Source organism: Equus quagga, chromosome 4, assembly GCF_021613505.1.
Source record: "Equus quagga isolate Etosha38 chromosome 4, UCLA_HA_Equagga_1.0, whole genome shotgun sequence".
Taxonomy (NCBI): Eukaryota; Metazoa; Chordata; class Mammalia; order Perissodactyla; family Equidae; genus Equus; species Equus quagga.
The window spans coordinates 120,278,209-120,297,701 of NC_060270.1; the positions used below are offsets into that span (position 1 = coordinate 120,278,209).

The 19,493-nt window shown below is 37.0% G+C and overlaps 1 protein-coding gene across 3 annotated transcripts in view; it reads right to left on the reverse strand.

Annotated features, from left to right (window-relative positions):
- PDE1A (phosphodiesterase 1A) overlaps nucleotides 1–19,493 on the reverse strand; it is a 252,201-nt gene that overhangs the window by 74,494 nt on the left and 158,214 nt on the right. For all 3 annotated transcript variants that reach the window (XM_046659818.1, XM_046659817.1, XM_046659819.1), the window contains exons 3-4: nucleotides 4,616–4,798; nucleotides 1,964–2,030 (exon numbers count right to left, since the gene is read on the reverse strand). In XM_046659818.1, coding sequence (XP_046515774.1) covers nucleotides 1,964–2,030; nucleotides 4,616–4,798 — 250 coding nt within the window. The remainder of the gene's footprint in view (nucleotides 1–1,963; nucleotides 2,031–4,615; nucleotides 4,799–19,493) is intronic.

Here is a 19,493-nt window from a genome sequence, read left to right on the forward strand (position 1 = left end):
TTTGAGCTCCAACACTAAATAAATCACTGAAATTTAAAAAAGCTAGCAGCAGAGTCAGTTCTAATGACTATTGGAAGCTATTAGCAAAGAAGGTCTAGTGTTTACATTCACACAGTAGGTTCAGTATTGAACAGTAAGTGGGCAACCTTAAAACTATGCATTCTTCATGAATTTGAGCAGGCACTGTTTAGAACTTCATTCATATAACACATTTTTATGGAGGCCAACCATCTGTGCTTTAACATGCTGAAACTAAACTGAAAATCTGATAAAAAGGATTCAGTCTCTTTTGAAATACTTCTTTTGAAAAATAATAATAACAGCTTGAAATGGTATTTTTAATCACTTGGAAACACCAATGAAATAGTTTTTGGTTTGTTCATGTATCTTTGTTAAATTCTTTGCATTTGGCCCCGATTTGATCCCCAAACATTTGCTTTATCTGTTTGTAAATTTTAAATCTCTAAAAGTTCTGTTAGAAAGCATTTTACCATCAGTAAGTCTCAAAGGAGGCCAACAAATCTTTTATCAAATTCCAAAGCTAACACAGAAGAATTAGTTCAGGTTGTTACAAGGCTCCTATTTATAGTTCCCACTAGGAGTTTCCCACTGAGTAAAAGGTTAGCTCTCCATTTCTTGGGGATTTTTATCAACAGTGATGATTTACATTTGTAATACTACTGCAGATACTTGACTTTTACATGGTCAGATTGAAAACAAACAAGAAACGGAGGTATTGTGGGAAATAAGAATTATTCAACTAAAAATATTCCTTACTTAGTGATAGTTCTTCCCTCAACCTGTTAGCTCATATGTGTTTTCTATAGTACATTTTAGAAAAACTTTTACACTCTCTCATACCAAAATATTTTGTTAGTTGGTTCTAAGTACAGGATCTTAGAATGAATAAAAAAGAATAAGTGATTTTCTTGCCCATAATTGAGGAAAAAATGAGGAAATCAAAATCTCTCGAGTTAAGGAGGGATCAATATCCTATAATGTCACACTTCAGTTATATATTTGTCTTCATGATGGCATTAGAAACACAAATATAAAAAAGCATGCAAGAAAAACAAACTGCCTTTTTAAATTAATAAGATTAAAATATAATATGCAGCAGAGAAAAAAACAAATGCAAAGGGGATGCTTAAGAACAAATTAAAAATGAAAGAAAGTAATACAAATTTACACTAGGAAAAGAGTTTAATAAATCAGAGCTAAAGCAATGCTACAGGAGAATTCCCCCCACCCAAATTAAGTGGTAGAAAGAAAGGAGGAAGGTAGAACAATGAGCCTACAAAACGCCCCTGTGGATACAACGTCTAGCCAATAGTGCCGGCGCATGGGCGGGTGCATAATAGAAACAAGCAAGTGAGCCAAAAACTTTCACTGCTTCAGTTTCGACTCTAGCCATTTTTAATACATCTAATACTGTAATTGGGCCTCAGACTAGGGCAGCCCAGGAATAGCAGAGACAAGAGAGATGAATTTTTTGTTTTCTTTCTTAATTTTATCTTACTTTGTATATTTTTTTAGACCTAAAATTCTAAACAACTTTCTTCCATATAAGTTTTATCCTTTAACCATATTCAACTGTAACATCTTTCTATAATGCATTCAACTCTTCCATAATATATACATAACAAAATATGTATATTCTGGCAAGTACTGGTGCCATCTCAAAACTGAATTCAAGATCCACCTAAATAGAGCATGAAGAAGAAAAGGTCACACGTGTGTGCATACACATGCATATGTGTTGTTATAGTTTGTTAGTGTAAATCAATCCTCGAGTCTACAGTGAGTCATGATTTGGAACACACTACATTTTGTAAATGGTTAAAATATTTTTTACATATCAATATGCAAACTGCAGCAAAGTTGTATTTTCATTTTATCCCAGTCGTTTTAAGATTTTAAAAAATGACTATTTGAAAAACTAAAATAATTGAAATTATTTCACCTTTAATGTTACGATGACAGCTTCTGGATATGCCAAACCAACCACATGATAGGACTTTCTGTACATCCTAAAAAAAGAAAAATAAGCATAGATATACAAATCATTTATCTGAGGACCAAAGTTTTCAACTATTTCTTAAATATAAGGGAGAAGATTACCTTTGACTTGTTCACCTTTTATCATTAGTTACAGGCTCCCTTTGTGGCAACAATGATAACTATGGTCACCATTTATTAGGCATCTACAATATGACAGATGTTAACAGTATTTTGTTTACTCACAACCACCCTATGAAATCAATGTGATTTTAGTCTCTATATAAAGATATTTTTTCCTTAACTTCATCTTATTAAAAAGGATTGTCCTTTGTATGCGCAACAACAACACTTTCTAGCATGCCACCATATCCGTGACAGCAGAGTATTCTCTTTTTGTGTCCATTTATGAGCCAATATTTTCAGCCTGGAAGTTGAATGTCATTAAAATATTTCTTTTATAGATTTTTTTTCTATAGAATAGAAATTATAGGAGGAAACAAATAGTATCACTAGAATTTGCACAATTTTTTTTGTTAAGATTATGAAGGAAACAATATTGACAAAAATTTCTTAAGTTTCTTCAACTTGTCATTTAATATTACTTAAGAAAGAACAAAGTTATTTCCAGTTTTATAATAGCATCAATCACAAAAATATTTGTATTAATCAGTAATTTGTTGGAATTTTTTCATCTTCTGATGGGCAATGAAGATGACACAAACCAAAGATAAGAAACTCCTCCATGTATTCGTGGGAGAAGAGAATCAATATGATTCACCCTAATGTATAGAAATGTGTAGAACAGCCATAGGCTTCTACTCAGGATTGAAAGATACATGATTATTAACTGATTATTAATCATGTTCCTTAGCTTTTATATCATTAGTCCACAAGCAAGCTGCATTCCTAGCTATATTATTGTAACTTCTCTCCTCAACATGCCTGGATGAAACCATAATTTAATGACTATATCATTAACTTATACTGGGGGTCAATACAAGAAATAGTCATTTGGAAACTATTCTGTGTCTTTTACAAAACCATTATGGAAGATGTCAACCTTTTGATTCAATGTGCCCTATATTAAAAATTCATAATACATGTTATTTAGTTTCTATGTAAAAGCCATCATTTTTTTTAAGTAATAAAAGCCAAGTCATTCTTTATGTTTTCCTTTTTAATCTTGACTTTTTGGAAGCTCAGAATTAAAATATTGTGTTTACATATATCTCTAGTTCAGGGTTTCTTGATAAAGTATCCCCTCGTTTTATTACAGAGACATTGTTACTTTATTTCCATGTTCTCATTTTATGTTTATTTTAAATAACTAAATAATTTTTGAATGTGGACAATCAGTAATAAAAAAATTATTCTTTTCTCTATTGGAAGAATTTCAGAGCAGTTTATAGATAAAAATACTTCTATTAATTATTCTATTGAGATAGACATAATTATTGTAATCTTGTAGGGCAAGGAAGTTACTAACCACACTATAAAAGACCCAGAAAATAATGTCAATAATGATATTAATTTTTTTGGAAAAAACAATCTTTTCTATTCAGTTATTTAGTTATTATTACTAAAAAAATAGAGGTATGGGGGAAATGGAAGGGTAACGGACAAAGGTAAAAAGGTCAACATAAAAGTCAATAAAGAAGAAATTTTAAAAATTAATATTAAACCAGTTTGACTTCATGGCCCAGAAAGGCAGTATGAACACGTGCTTTGAATAATAGGTTAGCCACTCACTAGCTGTGTGTGACCTTTGGAAAGCTATTTAACGTCATTCGTCTGTAAAATGAAGATAATTATAAGCTTTTTGTGAAGAGTACGTGATATAAATGTCTAGCATAATATAATAAATACTCAGAACAAGAAAGCCATTATTATTATTAATGTTATTACTTTCATTACTCTGCAGCCAATACCATTGGCTCCAATTCTTGTTTTTCAGGGTTCCCTGGACTCACTGGGAACTCTGATGGTACTGAGTTTCTTAGACTGGGAGCAGGTTGAGAAATGAACATCATTGTACGTTCTATCATAAGGAATGTAAAGAAAGACAGAGAGGATTACCCTTTCAAAGAGTATTCCTTGCTTCAGGGACAGAAACGTTAAAAGCTCTTCAAAAGCAGACAGAAGAGAGCTTTCCTCCCATGGTAGGAAGAGGATGGTCTTTTCTCTTTAACGCAGAGAAAGGCCTACTTGATTTTGGTATGTAGTGTAGAATTTATTTTATGAGGTGTTGCATTTTATTCAGGTAAAATTAGTTGTGTAACAAACGTATGAATGTGTTACTAACGAGCATATGAACATGTTATAATTGCTTTTAAACAGTTATTCACAAAGGTTCACTTGAGGAGAATGGTCATTCAAAGCCTTTGCCTTTAGTCTTTATGTCAACGTAAAACAGATAAAAATCATAAATCCAGGACAAGACACTTTTGTTATAGGTAAGTTCAACTTAAAGTCCTAAATTTGTTCATTCTGGGTATACTTATGATCACAGTTTTCCTTAATAAGTAAAATATAGGACTTGCATAACTTTGATATAGTAAGTATATTTCCTGCCTTTCAAATTTTATCATCTGGAGATACTAACAATTTCATTTACCTTTCCACAAAAATTCCAGCTTGAACAGCATGCACAATGCTCCGAAATTTAGGTTTTTCCTCAGATTTCTTTTTCTTCATCCCCATTTTCCGTGTAAAGGTAGATGCCAACCAATCCCGGACTTCCGACGGGACTGAATCCGTCTGAATGTCACTGAGCTCATCTTCGGTGTCCAGCAGTCTTCTACAAATACGTATACCCATTAGACTTTAGGAAAAACTAACAACAACAAAACGAGCGCTGCAATAGAATTTAAAATATAGCAAATCTCTCTCTGATCATCCCTTAATATGAACTATCTGAAGAAAGAAAAATGATGGGGTTAACATTTGGAAAGCTCTGAATTTCTCAAATTGATCATCTTCTGAAGGCAAGGACTAATGAACTTGAACATCTGCAGCTTCTCAAATATTTAAGTACAATGATACCAGTCAGGAGATATGAATTGTTAATATCATTAATATGCTATTCTAATAATGAATAAAACTAAGATAGGGAAGAGAGTTCATAAACAGATGTCTGCTACTAAAGGAAGCAACTGCAGTGGAAAGAAAAAAGAGGGGCTGAAGCTGTAAAAGTTGTCTTATATTTAATAATCTTGTATATACCTAGTACAGATAGTAGATGCTATTTGAATAAGGCCTTGGAGTTTACAAAAGTCATTGACATGTGTTTTATTTAACTGGCATCTCTAAATTTTAGGAAAATAATAACTTAAGTACTCTAAAAGATACTCATTCTGGTATCAATATCACAGATAAAAAAGAGAAAAAAATAAAGATGAAAACAAATGGATTAATTTGAAAACTCATTTTAGGCGACTGAGCAGTGTAAGTAGAAGAGAAATATCTCCAGCAAGAGCAAATGCTGTCTTGAGGGTGGGTGGCTTTAGAGCTGCTGGCCAAGGAAATCAACCGAGTAAGTCAGGAAGTGAACAGAGACTGAAGCCACTGCGCTGCCACTCTCCCATGTAAGCTCCAGATAGATGACGTTGACCCGACTGACAAGGAATAATAGCTGCCATTAAGGCTGGTCAGCTCCAATGATCCAGAACTTCCTAAAGGTCTGAACTGGCAAGATACTGTAAAAGGCTCCCCACAAAATACAGAAATGACTTTATAGAGCAATTGAGCTTTCCCTCCAGGAAAAGCACAGGCCAGCTCCGCCTGTCGCCTGACTTGGTTATTTCCTTGTCAGTGCATCAATTTAATAACTCAGAACTATTTTTGGCACACTTTAGCTTTGACCTTTGGCTTCCTTTCACTTCAGTAAATCTCTTTGCACAGAGTGAGGCCTGAAGATTATGAGCCAATGGAAGGAAGGTAGCCAGAGATGACAGCGTGTACTAAAGCCTCCAGAACAAGTCATACAGCATCTCAAAAGAGCAGGGACCAAGGAAAGGTCCCAAAAAAAGCAGGAAGCCCACCCAAATCACCCAATACTACAAAAAGAGGCTCAAAAGATATATGATCTCCTCAATGTGCTGCCATTTTCTATAAACATTCAGAGGAGAGTCATTTGCCAATATTTTGTTTTTCATGGTATTAAACAAGCATGAATGCATTTATGAAATATCTTATGAAAAAATATACACAACTTAAGTGCTGGAGCTACAAACCTACCGGTATACATATGAAGATAAAAAAGATTTACAGAGTTGGAAGGTAATACTGACTAGTACTTACTTTATATCATTTTTAGTTTTCTTTCGGATCTTAGGTTTGGATGATTTTGACTCACACTTAATACACTGACATTGTAATTCCAAGCAAAAATTTCTTTTTCTCCTTTTGTCCATTTTAAATTAGATTCCTTTGCCAATTGCAGCAAGACACTACATTACATGGTTTGAAAATTTCAGGGCTTATGCCATTTCTATTATTATTGATTATGGCATTTCTATTATGTATTATACAGTAATCAAATAAAACCACAGAGCAGGACAGATGGAATGGGAATCATTGTGGTGTAATCCTGTGATGTCACCGTGCTCCAAGAATTCTACTGCTGCCTTATTTTATCAGCTGCTTTAAGTAGAATGACAGGCACACAGTAATGGTTGCCAATTGCTCCTTTGCAAATTTGAGGTTAATGACCTTAAGGCTGTACGTCCTAAACTCATAAATCATCCAAGAAAGATCACCAATCACTGACAAATCAGCATACAGAAATGAGAATGCACATATGGATGTGGTACTCAAGAGTCTGGCAATCGTTAGTTATGATAACATGATGTCAGTTATTGAGAAGGAAAGAGCACGTAATCTCAGGGAGAAAGAGTAATGTGGATTAATTGGTGGTTATAGGAATAAAGGAAGAGAGCATGTAATGAGAAAAACATGGACTATGCTATTATATAACTAAAAAAGTAAATCTTGAAAAAGCAACAAATACCTCTGTGATGGTTAATTTTATAAGTTAAAATGGCTAGGTTATGGTGCCCAGTTTTTTGGTCAAACATCAGTCTAGATGTTGCTGTGAAGGCATATACATACAGATAGATAGATAGATAGATAGATAGATAGATAGATATTTAGAGAGAGAGAGTGGGAGAGAATAAAGGCTAAGTATATATATATATGTGTATATATATCTATAGAGGCTAAGAAAGAATTTTTCCTCATTCATGAACACTATGTGGTAACTACTAGTGTGGGTTATAAATTAGAAGATAAAGGCTGAACTTTCTATTAATATTAATTTAATAGAGCATATCAATTCTACTTCTGGTTTTAAAATATAATAAAAATTCCATTTGCAATAGACTAAAATACCTTCTTAGCCATTACCAATCTGAATACCCTACTGACTTTGCATGGCTTAATAACTCATTTCTTTTTATTGCTGAATAATATTCTATTGTATGGATGTATTATAGTTTCTTTATGCATTCTACTATTGAAGGACATCTTGTCTGCTTCAAATTTTGGCAATTATGAATAAAGCTATTATAAACATTCGTGTGCAGAGGTTTTCAACTCATTTGAGTGAATACCAAGAAGCACAATGGTTGAATTGGATGGTAAGAGTATGTTCAGTTTTGTAAGAAACTTCCAAACTGTTTCCCAGAGTGGCTGTACCATTTTGCATTCCCACCAGCAGCGAATGAGAGATCATCAAGCCACCATCATCTCTCGCCTGGCGTACCGAAGTAGCCTCCTAACTGGTCTCCTAGCTCTGGTCTTTCCCTTGTCTCTTCTTCCCTCTGCACCAGAATGCCTCTTATATAAGTTAGATCACGTCAATGCCGAATTCATAAACAAGCTATGTCTCATCACAAGTTATGTCTCCAACTCCATCTCTTAACTAGTTCCCCCTTATTCATTTTGCTCCAGCAACACTGGCCTCCTTGCTATACTCAAACCTTCCAAGCTTGCTTCTGCTTCAAGGTCTTTGCACTTGCTGTTCCCTCTGCTTAGAATCTCTTACGTGTGGATTATTTCCTCCCCACATTCAGGTAGAGAGGTTTCCCTGACCTCCTTACTCAAATAGCAAATACCTCTAGTCTGTCTTTTTATCCTGCTATAGACTTCTTCTTAGCACTTACCACTACTTGATGTCATGCTATGTTTATTGGTTTGTTTATTCATTTTATGTTTCATCCACTAGACTGTAAAGACCTGGAGAGCAGAGAGTTGGTCTCTTTTTTGCATTGTTATATCACCAGCATCTACAACAGTGCATGGCACAGATTGGGGGATCATCGTATATCTATTGGGTGACTAGAAAATGTCTAGCAACATTTACACTAAGCTGTTATAAGTGATTACCTTTAGGGAGTGGAGTGAAGATGGGGATGGTATAAGAAGTTTTAGTATTTAGAGTCCCACGTTATTTGACTGATAAGAAGCAGCATCCTGAGAATAATTCACTGTTGCCAATCATTTCTTCATTACCTTTAAGTTAATTTACTCTTGAACAATTCCTTTACAATTTGTAAAGCAAATTATGGGAAAACATATATTTGGTGTGCAAAAGACACTAAACATTTTATAGCATTTTGAATTAAAAGCATAGTAAATAAAAATTTTAAAAATCGTACGCACTGTTTACATGCCTTTAGCCAAGGACCTCAGTATTTCTATTAAATATTAACTCTCTTTTTGCTCAGATATCAAGTAGAGGATGGTAAGAAATTACTAACGAAGACATAAATAAGTGTAGTAGACTCATTAAGATAATCATTCCAGTTTGGAGAGAAGAAAGTTGAAAGATGAGTTGATAAAACCTAAATTTAAACAAATAATGAAATAAACCAATATGCCTAATGGCACATATTTCTCTTCCATCTCTCTCTTCTTCCTTATTTGTTTTCCCTTTCCCTGGCACCTGTCTTGGACTCTCTGTCTTCCTTCCTCTGAGCACCACAAGGAGCTCTTCAGGTTTCATTTGACCATGCTACATAGGCTAGGAACAAAAACTATAGTATAATATGGAATAGTAAGCCTGGGCTTTTGTTACAGAATTATCATAAACAATTTTCCTATGCATTTATCTAAGAAATGTGAAAATATCTGAATGCTTACATAAGATTGTCACATGTAAAACATATAAGACTACAGTCTGCCCGCATTTCTTTTTTGAAATAAATTTGTGCAAGTAGTTGATAAAATGGGATCTCAAATAGTATAACAAATTTTGTTTTCAAAACATCCAACAGCTTGATTGCTCTTCATCCTAGTGTTAGATGGTAGAGTCAGCAAAATTGTTTACACTGCAAGTGTTCTTAAAAAATGAATACTTTGTGTTTAAGAAATTTGCAACATAAAAACATAATCATTGGTGCATTTTCCTTGGGAATTCTTAAACTGCACTATACAGAAAAGAATGAGAAACAGTCTATGTGTAAAATGTTATCATTGTTAACCTCTGAAAAATGCTTCCATTGGTGTTTAATACAACATTTTTTTTAGTCCCAATCGAATCAATAAAGCAGAAAGTGAGGTGTCCCTACACTTGAGCCGTGTGTTGATGGGGGCCAGTCAGCCCTGCATCCAATCAGTGCTCAACTGATCCTTGGGAGCTATTTATACTCCCAACTTTCTCCTGAAATCAGATGAAACAACTCCCAAAGGGCTTGTGTTTTGAACTAGAAAGTTTGTAGGGGAAGGGAATAAATAAGGAGGTGGCCATGGAAGAAGAGGTCGTGGGATTTTGACTCTTACAATTATATCAGTGAAAATATTTCTGTCCACAGTGGACTCTTGGAAAATGGTTACACCCGTGGACCCACACAGTTGTTTCCAGGCCGTTGGTGCCCACACTTACACCTATCAAGTACTAAATTCAAATGTGAGATGCAATTCGGAGAAACTAGCTTCTCAATTTCAAATTTGCTTTTCCTGCTTTACTCTTCTTGTAAAGGATACATTTCAACAAGCAACTAACTTATTTGGTTCTGCCTCTGACATTTGCTGGGCCCAGGGCAGGAGCACATTTTCCCCCAAATACTATATAAGTAAATATTTCAAAGTTATATATCAAGTGAACAAATTGTTCAGTGTGTCCTATCCCCCTACCCTTCAATAAATTTCATAAAAGCTTGATAAGTTGGATTTGAATTGAGAATTCTCAACTCTTTGTGTGACAGGGCCAGGCCAACTGGCTGTGGCTGCCCCTCTGCACGTACCTACCTCCTCTCAGGCCCTCACTGTAAAAGCAAGTGGACCCCCCACCCAGTACAATATCCATCAACCTGTCTTGAAAGCAGCTACTTCTTGGACACTCTTTGGAGGAGGACGGGGGCACACACCAACAGTGTCCTGGGTCCCCTAAGGAGGAAAGACCTAAGGACGAGGCCTATTAAGACTGAGGAAACAGGCTAGAGGACCTTTGGATAGAGAATTCTGGGGTCTTAGTGCCCAGAATATGGTAGAGGGACACACTGGACAGGGCAGGGAATTCCAGGGTCCAAGTACCTGGAAGGGGGAATAGGGCATAGGTTCCAGATTCTTCTTGGCCTTGGAGACCTATCACCCCATGGGGAGGGGCAAAACCAAAAGAAGGCCATTGTTGAACACCCTAAAGTAGGGGGCAGTGTCCAGGGAAACAGTTCCACTGGCCCTGGGCTAAGTGTGGTACTGGACTCAGATGTGGTAAACATCTTCCAAGTGAGCTCTTCCAGGATGGCTGGAGGATTAACAGAGGTTGACTTTCTGCAGTATGGCTATTTGTTTAGGGTAAGTGGTTCCCTCATAGGCAAGTCCATTAGTGTTATTTCTTTGATTAACTCACATCTATGCTCTGAGCTTCCTTCACCCGCCCCACCCCCCATCAAAAAAATAAACTCTCAGGGTAATACTAAAGCTTCCATCAGACTTCAGGACTTTCTAAGGACAGTTATAGACGATAATGCAAGCTAACTTTATTACTTACTTACTATGAACCAGGCAAGGAGCCAAACTTTACCTCATTTAATCCTTACAATACCACCATGAGAAAGATACAATTATTAGTAGTACTTCTACTTTACTGATGAATAAATTGAGGCACAGACACCTTAAATGATTTGCTCAAGTCATTCAACTAGGACTGGGTATGCCATCTTTTGAGCACAAGTCTGTCTAATTTCAGAGTCTAAGTTTTTAACTGCTGAGGTATCCTTCACCTCAAATGCATGTTTTTCTTACTAAGTACTCAGACTACCTTCACATTCAGACAATAAAAATATCAGTAAGCATTATTCCCTATCCCATCTCTACCTTGAAATTTAGCATTAAAAATAATTGATCTTAAAAAAATCTTAAAAGAGTTTGGTCCAGCAGAGAATTTTTGGTTGGAGGCAGCTTAAATTTGTTTTCCAAGTCTGGTGTGTTGAGTCATCTTCTCACAGAGAACGTATCTGAATGGTAGCATTTCAGGGTACTTTGAAGTATAGTAAATTAAATTTCAGGGTGGAAAAAGGTAATACATTTGAAACGCCATATCAACTTGCCAGTAATCTACTTCCTGAGTGCTAAATACATTTGAATTAATTTTTCCAGGCCACCACCCAAACAAATTAATTTATTTATTATTTATTTTTTGTCTTGTTCCAAAAGGGACTTAAAATGGTAGGCTCATGAATTTATTTCAACAGTTTTGTTTTGTTTGTTTTTGGCAGTTTTCTTTCCTTTTTCTGTCTACCTGATAGCTTTGTTCATTGTTTTCCTTGTTTCTCTTGGTTTTATTGGTCTCTTTTTTTTGAATTGTGAGAAAATGACCACTATATCTGGATGACAATGAAGAATGAACATTTGGCTGGAGAAGTCAGTTATGCTGACCTTAGTTTAATTCCCAAGAGGCAAATTTTGGCTAAAGTGAGGTCAGCTAAGGAGAGTGTTAAAGTTAGGTGCGGCTTTCTCCCAGTTAAAGCCTAAAGAGGGCTCTGCGCTTCCTCCGTCCCCACCCATGGAAGCAGAGGTCCAGGCAGAAGAAGGCCTGCCCCCAGGACAGGCAGAAAGGGCAGGCAGAATGTTGGCAGAGGGCTCTGAGAAGGAATGAAGTTGCTTGGAGAGTTAGGCTCAAGATAGTATTTTTGGAGTCAGTTGGGAGATGGAAACAGAGGGAATGGGTGAAGCAAAAAACTGCCCTGGGCCTTGCTGGTGACTCTTGGCTTCCCACCAAGAAGCCCTCTTGGCTTAAAAAACATTTTTGAAAATATTCCATTAGGCACAAAGCCTGACATTCCACTAATTACTGATGTTTTTGATTAATAAGCATCCTCCGTGGTTAAGGGAACTGACTCTGGAGTCGAAATCCTGGCTTCATCACCTATCAGCTGTGTGGTCTTGGGAAAAATAATTCCTCTGTCTGGATCTCAGTTTCTTTGTCAATAAAACAAAGATGATAATAATAATAATAATAAAAAGATGATAATGAGTTTCCCTAGTGATGGACTTGCAGGATGAAATGGGTAAATGCACAGAAAGCACTCACAACAGTGTCTGTCACAAAGCAAGCCCTTAGTAAACTCCCAGCTGTTTACACCTCTGGACGAATCAGTCTAAGCAGAGTTCCTATTTCTGACATGCAGTAAAAGGAGGGTGTCATGACAATGGAGGTGTTTGAGACACCATGAGAAGAAGATGGTGAAACTGGACTTTGAGGAGCCAAAGAACAATGTAAAGATTCTATGGGTTGTGAAGAGGTGGTGGAAGGAATCTCCAAAAGTATTTTTTACCTACTTTAAAATTTTACAGAGTAGAATAGGCAAATTCACAGAGTCGTAAAGTAGAATAGAGGTTACCAGGGACTGAGGGAAGGAGAGGACTAGGAATTATTGTTTAATAGGTACAGAGTTTCTGTTTGGGATACTGGTGATGGTTGTACAACATTATAAATGTACTTAATTCAACTGAATTGTGCACTTAAAGATGGTTCAAATGGTATAATTATGTTATGTATATTTTACCATAATGCAATATCTACCCAGTATTGATCTTCTTCCTGCCCCACAGAGAGTGATATGTTTGTCTCTTCTAATCAGGAAAATGAGACATAGAGAAGGACATTCCATACTCTATCTAACCATAGGTCTTTCCAAGGATTACTAAGAGTGGCAGCATGGAGAAAAAGGGTGGGGCTGCAGCCAGAGATGAAGCCTAAGGGCCTATGGTCTCTCAGATCTGGAAGAGGTGACCACAGACCAAAGTACAGGCCTGCCTCCCTGAGCCCAAGACTTATTGCTGTGAGGCACTGCTGATCTCCAATTCAGCACCCCTTGCTTATTGCCCTTGTCCCATGATGAAATTTCCTGACTGGGGGAGGCGTTTCAGCACAAAGTCATCTCATATACAACTTGGGGCAATATTTGGGCCACATTCTTTTGATAAGACCTCAAAATTCTAACCATTAAATTTCTAACATTCTCTCTACAGCTCTCTTTTTTGTAGTCTCATTTTGACATCCTCTAGTCCAGTAGTTCTCAAAGTCTGGATCCTGGAGCAGCAGAATCAGCAGCACTTAGGAACTTGTTAGAATGGAACTTCAAGGGCTGTACTCCAGACTTGTTGAATTAGAAACTCTGGAGGTGAGACTCAGCACTGTTTTAACAAGTCCTCCAGGTGATTCAATGAACACTAAAGTTTGAGAACAGCTCTCTTCCCTTCACAGCTTGCCAATTAATGGAAGACCTCTGCCAAGAAACTAAGATTTAATCCTCTCTATAACGTGGACTTAGCAGCACTGCTAATTTCCACATGCCCATTAATTCACTGTCGGATGGGGAGTGTTGGTGAACTATATAGGAAGGGACTGACAGAAGAATCTCCATAAAGGTATCTTGATTAATGAATCTTTTATATTGATGTTACAAATTAGAATTATCTGTATGTTAGTTGATTGAAAAATAGGAGAGTCAGTTTCTCAACTTTTAAGATCTACTCTCTTAGCAACTTTCAAATATACAATAGAGTATTATTAACTATAGTCACCATGCTGTGCAAAAGAGTCAAAATCTCGGGGATGGAGAATGGATACTAAGAAGAGCTAAGGTATTTTCAGAGGACACGAGTGTGAGGGGTGACAAGGAATGTATTTCTCTCTAAACCTATGAGGCCAAAATAGCAGGGAAGATGACAAGAGGGAGTTAATAACCAAGGAATAGTCATTTTGTTTGTTTGTTTTGGTGCATATGTTATACATGTTACCATTTTCAGCCAGGTCCTGCTTCATATGTAACAAGATATCACAAGTTTTTAAAAAATATATTTTCTGGTACCCTGTGGCCCTTTGTCCATATAGTCAGCCACGACTTCATTCATTGACTCAAGTTATGTATGGCACACGATAACCTGAGGGGGGAAAATCCATGTTCTTGGATTTGAGTTTTAAAATCTAGGTCACATGGAAGGAGGAAAAGCCAGGCAAAGATACCAGAAGAGTATGTGATGAGTCAGAGCAAAGTTTCCATTCCTACAGTTATCTAAAGATTTCCTACGTTAGTCAAGAGGAGTCAGAAAGGAAGACAGAAGAAATCTTGAGAAGGGACACTGACTCCTGCCTGACATTCTCCAAACCAAAACAAACCCTGAGTGGGGAGACAGCACACCCCAATAAATTTCCAGGATCCTGGAGCAGAAGCAAGCTGGATGCCCCACCTCACACTCAATCCCCTCTCCTGGATAGAACCTGGAGGACAGCAAGATCCCAGTGCAGAACTGGTTGATGTGTGTCTAGAAAGACAGCCTGAAAGATAATGGTGACTCAGACTAGACTGACATAGACAGAGATGAGAGAAAAGAGATGGAGAGTAGACACAGGCAAAATATATTTTGAAGGCAGGCTTGCTGATGGAATATAGTAAAGAATGAGGAAATAGCCTTTTATCCAATGAGAAAAAACTTAAGTTTCTCAGTTCCTGATATTTGCCCAAGAGCTACTTATGTTGTTTAGCTGTATCATGGGATCAATATGTTTTTGTGAGCTACTTTGGAAACTTAATCAACCTATTACCTCTTTTTATGGGGAAGTAAATTGTGAATTTTAAGTAGCTAACTTAGAAATCAAACATTTATGTTAGGACTCATTATTAGGATAAGGTGACTCCTGGGAAGGATTAGAGATTAAGAACATGAGCTTTGGAGCAAGGCAGACCTATGTGGCTGTAAGGATGCTCTCAATAGCAAGTGACATCAACCTAACCCAAAGTGGCTTAAACAATAGGGAAATTTATTATTTTCCCTAATAAGAACAGTAAAGGTAGGTTGACTTCAATAGGGAGTTCTTTAAATCAACAGATCAACAATACCATCAAGGACTTTGTTTCTTCCCTCTTTCTACACTGCCAACTTTAGTGTTAGGGTTAGCTCTATGCTTGTTAGCAAGGGTTAGCAAGATGGTTGTATTGGTTTCAAGCATCATACCCAGATATGATACTCCGAGACACAGGAATTCTTTCTATGGAGAAGGAATCTTTTGCTGACACTCCCACCAGTCTTATTGGCCAGAATTGCATCACATGTCCATGTCTAAACTCACTGGTTACGGAACTGGGGGATAATTACTGGTTTAAATCAATTAGGATTCACCCATCTTGAGCCAGGGGATGGAGGTGGTCCCCCTTGAATCACTTGACTTTTCAGAGAAAAGGGAATAATTGGGGGAAAAAAAGGGATGGGGGTTCTATTGGCAAGGAAGAAGAGAACAATGGATGTTGGGTATGCTCCATTTAAGTTTAAACTTGTCTCTGATACTTATAATTATATGATCATAAGCAAGTAAATTACTTTCTTTATGCCTCAAAGTTCTTAATTTGATGGTGGAAATAATATAATTATTTAATTCATAGGATTTTTGAGAATTATAGGCAATAGTATATAAATTGCATAATATGTTGCCTTGGGTTAAATTAATTGTCAATCTTAATTATTATTCATATCATCATTAGAAAAGAATAATATTTAAAATTATATCTTTTTCAAATCCAGGAAATATTCATTTATATTCTATTCACTCAAAATGTCGCAACAGTAAGATCTTATATAATATGTGGGGTTTTTTTGTTGGTCATCTCTCAAAAGATCTGGTCAGATTTTTTTTTCCCCTTTTCACTAGTGAGGCTGTTTTTGAAAGCTTGTGGAAAATAAGACACCACAGATGGACAGAAAATATGAAAATCAACCAAAATGTATTGCAACTTTTTCTGAGCCTGATTTTCACACTCCTTCTACAGGGTGAGAACACAGCCTACAAACACAACACTCCAAACAGCCACCCCTCCCTACAACTCACACCATAAAAATGGAATTCATAAAAATCCTAATTTGCTTTTTAATGATTCACTGAGCTCCAGCAACTTCTTAGCATATACCCTTCAAATTGATTTCCTCAGGGACTCTTCCAAATGGAAACTCCAAAAACTACAGGAGCCCATATTTATAAATGCTCCCCACTAAGCAAATGATAAGCAGCCCTCTCCTGTCACCCTTCTACTGGCCAGCATCGTCTAGGCATGAGCAAGTCTTTAAGAGAGACTTTGGGACTGTGCATAAAGCCACAGAATTTCAGAGCAGAAAGGGACTGGAAGCTTCATCTCCGTGTAAAAAAACTAATGACTAGAGAAAACAAAAATCTCTTGCCCATAGAGTTATCATTAGTAGGAGCAAAGCCAGGCCAGGAATTGCTCAACATCCCACACAGACCCTGGTCCAGGTCTGCCTGCACGCAGTACTAACATGAACATTTTAGTTTTCACTCGAGAGAGGATACAGTTGTTGTTTAGGAAAGCACTCTCTTCCAGTCTCAATTCTCAGGCATGCAATTTAAAATGACCGCCTGCCGGCCTCATGTGATACTTACGACTGAACTTGTATACACACTTCTCCTGGACATGACTGTTTGAAGGGTAAGCCTATTACCTAACTAGAGCCAATAAAACAGAAACGTTGTGTTTGTTGGAGCCTCTGGGAAAGACACTCTTTCTCATTCCTGCTGAATTTGAAGGTGTGAGGATGAGGACGTAAAGCTTTAAAATACTGACACTGTCTTGTCTTGCTTCCACTCAAAACGACAGAAGGAGGCCATTCCAGAGCAAGCAAAACAGAGAGGTTGATCCTTTGACATCATTTTTGCCCTGAATCACCTATGCTTGTAGTCAACACTTGCCATCAATGTTTTGGCAGTGAAAGTTTAATCTGGTTTGGTTGGGCTTCCTATCACTTAACAATTGAAATATTCACAAAAGGTGTTCATTAGTCCAACTCTTTTGTTTTTGCCTTCTTCCCCGCTCCACTCTAGATGTCCAAGGAGTACACGAGTCATTGCCATCATGGTGTGCACGTTGTGGTGATTATCCACAAAGGGTTCATTCTCCATGTCCCATTGATCCTTGAGTTTTACAGCCCATGGTCTATATCTTAGCCATAGTTATTGTAGCACTCTTACCCATGCTGAGCAACTGAGTTTAAAATAAATGCTAACTAACCTTTCTGATTTTTACAGTGCTACTGAAGTTTTGCCTATTTGAAAACACTTGACTATGCACTAATTAGCTCCATCTTCGTCTATATTTTCCAACTGTGCTTGGCTATTTGTCTCTTTTCCTAGATAAACTTCCAAGGATAACTTCTTGACCTAATCTTTCTATAAATATTGTTTCTGTTTAGTCCTAGTCTCTTTTTTAACTCTTCATCTCCAGGCTACAGATACAAGTCTTCTATTCTAAAAATAGTGTGAAAAAAAACCAACCAAGTATATGTCCCCATTGATAGATTGTTCTATCTCTGCTTTTTCATACACTAGAATATTCTTGAAAAATGGTCTGCACTAATTTCTTCCAGAGCCATTCCACATTAATTCTTCATACTACCAAAATCTGGCCGGTAGCTTTTTCATTTTACTGAAACTCCACTTCAGGCGCACCAGAAAACTCCTAACTGTATTCGATGGTTATCCCTGTGGCATTTGATTTATTCCTTTTTAGTAACCCTGCTGTCCACTGGCTTTTACTGCTCCATATTCTGCAGATGTGCCTCCTGCTTCTATATCTATTCTTCCTAAGTCTCTTCTTTAGTAGTTCCACGCCTAACTTTAACACAGTGTTCCCTACGTCTCCCCTTAACTATCTTCTTACTCCACACCTCTATTTGGCATTTTTGTGCTCTCCCTTGACTTAAGTTAATAGGGTAACATGATGACTTATATTGAGATGGAACTCCAAGAGTTTTTGAAAGCTTAATGGTTGGAAGTGAAAAAAGTGACACTTGAAAAGTCAAAAAATAATTTGTTTTATTCTACAGAGGCTTTATTTTACCTTCAGAGACAGATTGCTCTTTTGTTTTATGAAAAATCTTTTGAATAGGTCTTTAATTTACACAAAAACAAAATGAAGCCCCTACTCTAGCATATAGAAGATTGAGACAATGTGACTGCAAGAGACTAAACATCTCTAACAGTAATGTACATGGTTGTCTTCATTGTGAGCACACCTGCATCACTGCAGATTCTGTGTCCTTTAAAAAAAAGTCTAATTTTTTCTAAATATGGATTTAGACTGCACAGTCTTTGAGCATAAGTGTTGATCCTAGAGATGAATACACAACTTGACATGAATTTTGATAGCCCCCTTCCTTTCGCTTGGCCTTGGAGCCTGAACTCAGGATAGGAAAATATGTTGAAAGGCACTTCCAGAGGGGATGGTAAGCTGGCTTCTGCAATAGACCCTAGAGGATGCAGAGAAATGCCTGGTAGGGGACCTCTATAGAAGGAGTTGAGTTGTGGGTTTTGAGAACATCCATCAGTAAGATCTTACAGCAAGAGCTAATTCTAGCTTCAATTTGGGCACCTGGAAGAAGGAATTGAGCTCATGTTTGGGAGCAGTACCAGTCTGTGGATTGCTGGATTTGAGGGGAAAATAGGTGACCTGCAAAGGAACAGTTCAGCAGTTTGAAGCCAGAGAGCTGGAGAAAGAGGAAAGTGACATCCAGGGCAGATTGGTAAAATAAGTAAACATTCACTGGGCATTCTAAAAAACTTTAGGATGGGGAACATATTGAAACAACAAAGGAGCTCTGATTATTGATATCAAAATAAAGCATCAAAAAAATTTCTGAGAATCCTGGTTTATAATCTCCAAATTCACATCTCTAACTGGCACCATACTTCCGAGTTCCAGTACCAGACATTTTTTACCTTAAATCCTTTTGTTAGAAGGCATGTCTTTAAGAATGGGCATGAGGAGCTTTGCCAGGGAACAAACCTCATCAACGTTCAGCAATACCTGCAAGTCCAATCACATCTGATTTGGAATCTTGACTCTGTACAATTCTTACCCATGTTACTCCCTCTGGTTATGATTTACTGCTGCTACTTAGTGTCTCCTCTTATAATTTGTCAGTGTGTCTCACTCTAACTCTGAACCTCCCTGTTTCTTGTTTGCATTATTGGTCCTTGCACCTAA